Source organism: Cebus imitator, unplaced genomic scaffold, assembly GCF_001604975.1.
Source record: "Cebus imitator isolate Cc_AM_T3 unplaced genomic scaffold, Cebus_imitator-1.0 Scaffold332, whole genome shotgun sequence".
Lineage (NCBI taxonomy): Eukaryota > Metazoa > Chordata > Mammalia > Primates > Cebidae > Cebus > Cebus imitator.
Genome location: NW_016107647.1, coordinates 1,849,846 through 1,853,667, shown reverse-complemented (window position 1 = coordinate 1,853,667; position 3,822 = coordinate 1,849,846). Strand labels below are relative to the sequence as shown.

Here is a 3,822-nt window from a genome sequence, read left to right as displayed (position 1 = left end):
AAAAAGAAAAAGAAAAAAGTCAAAGCATAGAGAAAGTTATACTGTGCTAGCAACTAACACTAATAAAAAGAAAGCTGGAGGAACAATAGCAATTTCAGACAAAGCAGACTTCAGAACAAGGAAAATAAACTTATAATAAGAAAGGGACGGCTGGGCATGGTGGCTCATGCTTGTAATCCCAGCACTTTGGGAAGTGGAGGCAGGAGGGTTGCTTGAGACTAGAAGTTCAAGACCAGCCTGGGCAACATAGTGAAATCCTGTTAAATAAATAAATAAATAGCAAGGGGTCAATTCTCCAAAAAGATGTAACGAGGCAAAAACTGATAGAACTGCAAGGAGAAAAACAGAGAAATCAACAGTTATAATTGGCTTTTTGGTTCAGCTTGTTGAGATAACAATAAATCTTTGTCATCAATATCTTATCCCTTCCTCCCAGCTTTTTGTCTACAAGCTTGATAAACCTACCTTCTCTTTGTTCAAAGAGGTGAAAACATTCAATGGGCCAGAGGCAGGTTCAGAGCCCTGGGGAAGACAACTTCCCATAAGTGAATATTGATTAGTTAATAATGACAATAATATTAATAATATTTATTATATCATTACTACACACTGAACATTATTACGTGCCAGGCATCGTTCTAAGCACTTTATAAGCAATATCCCTTTGATCCTTCATAATAACTCTGTCAGGCAGGTACTACTATTATGTATATTTTCCAAATGAAGAAAATGAGGCATTAAAAAGTTAATTGGCCAAGGTCAAAAAAGCTAAGTGGGGCACTGGATTTGACTTCAAGTGGTGGCCCTTCCTGTTAATTACATATTAAGATATACTGCCTCTCAATTTGGAAGCAAGTAAGTAATAAAATGGTACTTCATCCCAATAGTCTGAAACAACAGTTCAGGCTTTTGCTTTAAATGTAAGTTAAATAAACGTAAGCGTTTCTTTAATTTTTTTAAAGAATCAATGAGGTTGTACTATATTTGATGTTGAAGAGGCACAACTCCTTAGTGAAACCCTGAGGCAGGTTTGTTTATGGAAAGGGTTCAGGAAAGGCAGGTAGCTGGAACCAAGTAGGACTGGTGCAGGTACCTGAATGCGCTGAGGTGAGGCTACAGCAGAGTCGGTGGAGATTATCTGGATGCGTGGGGAGGGGCTGGTCATCCCTGGAGATTCTGGCCGAGAGGTCTGTGTACGTGTTACCTGTGGGCGAGAAGTGGGCTGGATCACAAGGGGGTTCAGAATAATGCCCAGTGGTGGCCTGTAGACCATACCTCTTGCTTTCACTGTGGCCTGGGATGATAAACTTGTGTGGTTCTGAGGTATGGACCCAGAAGGATGACAAAGGAATCAATGAGATGTTGCTACAGGATGCCCCCGGGAAAATACAACCTTAAAACAGCTGTTTCTAATGTTGGAAATGCAAGAAGAAACCAAAGGAATTTGCAGTTCTGCTCTGCACACTTTAATAAAGTAAAAACCTACCAAAGTAACATTTTATAGACATTTTATAGATCTTTGAATGTTATCCCTGTCTCTAAAGTCACCCGTAAAACACTCCTTTAAGATGATGATTTCCCGAGAAAGGCTCTCACAACACAGCAGGGGATGACAAACAAAACCAACATTACACTGAAAACTACTGGAATTAGTACTTACGAAGGGGTTCTGATAATTTCTCAGCCCCAGTGGGATGGAGCTGGGAAAAGCCTGTCTGGACCATAGGGTCTGAAATTTAGTCAATACCTATACCAAAGGCAAGGTTCAAGGTGCTGAGTGACCATCTGGGTATTTGAAGCAGGCAGATATATTTTTTTCTTGATAGAAAGCATATTGTGGCTGGTTGTGGTGGCTCATACCTGTAATCCCAGCACTTTGGGAGGCCAAGGTGGGCGGATCACTTGAGGTCAGGAGTTTGAGACCAGCCGGCCAAAATGGTAAAACCCCATTTCCGCATACCAAAAAAAAAAAAAAAAAAAAAAAAGCCGGGCACAGTGGTGTACCTGTAATCCCAGCTACTCATGTAGCTGATGCAGGAAGATCACTTGAACTAGGGAGCCAGAGGTTGCAGTGAGCAGAGATCGTGCCACTGCACTCCAGCCTGGGCAACAGAAAAAAAAAAGTGTATTGTGGGCTGGCTACAGTGGCTCACGCCTGTAATCTCAATACTTTGGGAGGCTGAGGCAGGTGGATCACTGGAGGTCAGGAGTTAGAGACCAGCCTAACATGGTAAAACCCTGTCTCTACTGAAAATATAAAATTAGTCAGGTGTGGTGGTGTGTGCCTGTAATCCCAGCTACTTGGGAGAGAGAGTTGCTCAAACCCAGGAGGCAGAGGTTGCAGTGAACTGAGATTGTGCCATTGCACTACAGCCTGGGCAACAAGAGCGAAATTCCGACTAAAAAAAAAGTGTATTGCGAACTGATACTTTATAAACTCTTCCTAAAATTAGAAGAAAACACTACCTAATTCTGTGAAGCCAATATTACCTAATACTGAAACCAAAGACATCACAGGAAAAGAAAACTACAGACCCATCCCTCTTACGAAAAAGAGTTGCAAACAATCGTCTACAGAACACTAGCAAACTGAATCCAGTGGCATATAAAGGATTACATACCACGAATAAGTGGGGTTTACTTTAATCTCAGGGATGCAGGCTTGTTCAAATATGAAAATCAAACAGTTCTATACATCGCATTAAAGGAATAAAGGACAGAAGCCACACAATTATTTCAACTGATGGAGAAAAAGCATTAAACAAAATCCAACTCATGATAAAATTCATGATAAAAACACTCAACAAACAAGATACAAAAGGAAAGTTCTCAATCTGATAAAGGGTCTCTATAAAATACCTGCAGCTAACAGTATACTTAGTGGTAAAAGACTAAAAGCTTTCCTTCTAAGGTTAGGAACAAGATGAGGACCTCTGCTCTCTCTACTTCTACTCAACATTTCACTAGAGGTTCTAGCCAGGGCAATTAGCAAAGAAAAAGAATAAAAACATTCCGAATACAAAAGAAGAAAACTATCTCTGTTTCCAAATAACATTATCTCATATACAAAAAATCCCACAGAATACACACACACACACACACACACACACACACCCCAAAACCATCAGATCTAGTAGAGGGGTTTCAAGACATAAGATCAAAATAAAAAATCAGCCAGGTACAGTGGCTCAAGCCTGTAACCTCGGCACTTTGGGAGACCGAAGAGGAAGAATCACTTGAGGTCAGGAGTTTGAGACCAGTCCAGATAAAAAAGCAAGACCCCTGTCTCTACAAAAAAATTAAAAAATTAGCTGTGTGTGATGGTGCAAGCCTGTAAGTCTCTGGTACTCGGGAGGCTAAGTCCCAGGTACTCAGAGGATTGCTTGAGCCCAGAAGTTCTAGGCTGCAGTGAGCTATGATCGTGTTACTACATAGCCTGGGCAAGAGTCTGCCTCAAAAACAAAAAACAAGGCCGGACACACTGGCTCACGCCTATAATCCTGGCACTTTGGGAGGCTGAGGCAGGTGAATTACTTGAGGTCAGGAGTTCAGGACCAGCCTGGCCAACACGATAAAATCCCATTTCTACTAAAAAATACAAAAATCAGCTGAGCGTGGTGGCGGGTACCTGTAATCCCAGGTACTCAGGAGGCTGAGACAGGAGAATTGCTTGAACCCAGGTGGCGGAGGTTGCAGTAAGCCAAGACTGCGCCATTGTACTCTAGCCTGGGTGACAAGAGCAAAACTCTGTCTCAAAAAAAAAAAAAAAAAAAAAAAATAAAAAAAAACAAAAAAAAAAAAAAAAAAAATTAAAAAAAAAAA

The 3,822-nt window shown here is 41.0% G+C and overlaps 1 protein-coding gene across 7 annotated transcripts in view; it reads right to left on the bottom strand.

Annotated features, from left to right (window-relative positions):
- The window catches only part of NR2C2 (nuclear receptor subfamily 2 group C member 2), an 84,138-nt gene that overhangs the window by 35,561 nt on the left and 44,755 nt on the right, over window positions 1-3,822 (bottom strand). For 5 of the 7 annotated variants that reach the window (XM_017505069.2, XM_037730124.1, XM_017505062.2 and 2 more), the window contains 2 exons: window positions 1,094-1,204; window positions 466-522 (listed from right to left, as the gene is read on the bottom strand). In XM_017505069.2, coding sequence (XP_017360558.1) covers window positions 466-522; window positions 1,094-1,165 — 129 coding nt within the window. In that variant the 5' untranslated portion in view covers window positions 1,166-1,204. The remainder of the gene's footprint in view (window positions 1-465; window positions 523-1,093; window positions 1,205-3,822) is intronic. The other 2 variants (XM_017505071.2, XM_017505066.2) reach the window with 1 other exon arrangement.